Below are 1,606 nucleotides of genomic sequence, written 5' to 3'. Positions count from 1 at the left end.
TATTATTATTATTATTATTATTATTATTATCAACAATATTATAATTTCATTACGATAATTTTTGATCAATTTAACTTAATGTGAGAAATATGTCACACGCTGATGCTGTGAAAATGAACCATGTACTTTATATTCATCATCATCATCATTATCGTAACAGTTTGTCTTTACTTTATTTTTATTCTTTATACTTTTGCCTTTGCCATGATCATGCGCAATCAGAAATAACTAGAAGAAGACAAGAAACAAATTGTGAATATGTACTGTAACATTTAATATACAAGATTGATGTGCAACATACATTCATCTAAACAACAAAATCTCTGTTATGATTGTAATGGTGCAGTGTGTTTTATAATCTCAGAGGAAAACGTTCATCTTTTGTTGTCACCTTATCTCCACTCTCTTTCTCTCTCTCTCTCTTCTGGTGTTGTCATATAGCTGTGGTGGCTCATGGTTTCTGCGGTTTTGCTTTGGGAACCACTTTAACAGTGGTGGATACTGATTTGGCTCCTTGCAGGTTCTGAGCGGTGCAGGTGTATGTGCCCTGGTCCACATCCCTCACCTCATCCACCAGGAGAACAGACTGAGACTGCTGTCGAGCCGCTCCTCCACCGTCTGGATTGACGCTCTCCTGTGTGTACAGAGGCCTCCCGATCTGCAAGCAGCACAGGTGCTCCGTTCAGAAACAAACACATACTTCACAGCAGGGGCGGGAGCTACCTGTTTACATAAGCCATTCAGTCTGCAGTTGACTTATTAGTAAGTCATTATACAGGCCTGGATGCTCCGCAGTCCATAGGTTGAATGCCTCTTAACTAATAATGAACTAGCTAAAAGCACAAAGTAAGCTGTAATGACAGGATGTACACTGCCTGCACACATCCTTCACTTCATTTGTCTCACAACCAACCTGAAATTTGCATATTTCTTATGCATCAAAATGTCTCATTACTGCTCTGTAGCATTAGTAAACGACTTATTGACATTATCAAAATGATTAGTTAAACCCATTGAAAGTACACTGTGTTGTAAAGTATTGGAGTATTAAAGCAATAAGTTAATCATCATCCCTGTCTCCATGAGTATCTGACCTGCTGTCCTGGGTATTCCCACGTGAACTCCACGACCACATCCTGTTCTCCCACCACACTGCAGCTGACACGCAGGTTCTCCCCCGCAGCCAGCGAAGGCGATGAGGCCTGGATCACCGGGGCAGGAGGAGCCATGGGGTCTGATGGCAAATGTGGAATATCATTGAGTTCTGTAAGTGATAAGTCACGTCAAACAATGAATTAGCATTAGTGACATTAGACAGCGTAATGAAAGTGAGAGGAATTTGAATGTTCTGCCCGTTTTGTCTGGGTTTCTCCTGCAGTCTTGAAAAGGCACGTATGTTTGGAGTTCTACATGTGCCCTCTTCAAGTAGTAGTACTAATACAAATACTTGTAATGGCGCAATTAACAAGTACTTTTATTCTTGATTAATCTGTGGTTTCTTAGTAGAAAACAAAAAACGAGAAAAAGGCAATATTTTTCTGGAGGAAATGCACTGCTGAAATTTTGCAGTTGAAACAAATTGAAATCCTGAAACAGCTGAAGCTGT

The 1,606-nt window shown here is 40.0% G+C and overlaps 1 protein-coding gene across 1 annotated transcript; it reads right to left on the bottom strand.

Annotated features, from left to right (window-relative positions):
* Positions 1-250: 250 nt before the first annotated feature.
* LOC111668224 (platelet-derived growth factor receptor-like protein) lies at positions 251-1,555 on the bottom strand. The gene is made up of 2 exons (XM_023424226.2): positions 1,095-1,555; positions 251-658 (listed from the first exon to the last, which is right to left on the bottom strand). The coding sequence occupies exons 1-2, from the start codon at positions 1,227-1,229 to the stop codon at positions 452-454; spliced, it is 342 nt and encodes a 113-aa protein (XP_023279994.1). The 5' UTR covers positions 1,230-1,555; the 3' UTR covers positions 251-451.
* Between the last annotated feature and the right edge of the window lie 51 nt (positions 1,556-1,606).

The sequence above is a fragment of the Seriola lalandi genome, unplaced genomic scaffold, assembly GCF_002814215.2.
Source record: "Seriola lalandi dorsalis isolate HSWRI2012SDOR001 ecotype SW California unplaced genomic scaffold, Sedor1 jcf7180002003940, whole genome shotgun sequence".
Lineage (NCBI taxonomy): Eukaryota > Metazoa > Chordata > Actinopteri > Carangiformes > Carangidae > Seriola > Seriola lalandi.
The sequence above is the reverse complement of the archived record's forward strand: the minus strand, read 5'-3'. Positions and strand labels throughout refer to the sequence as shown.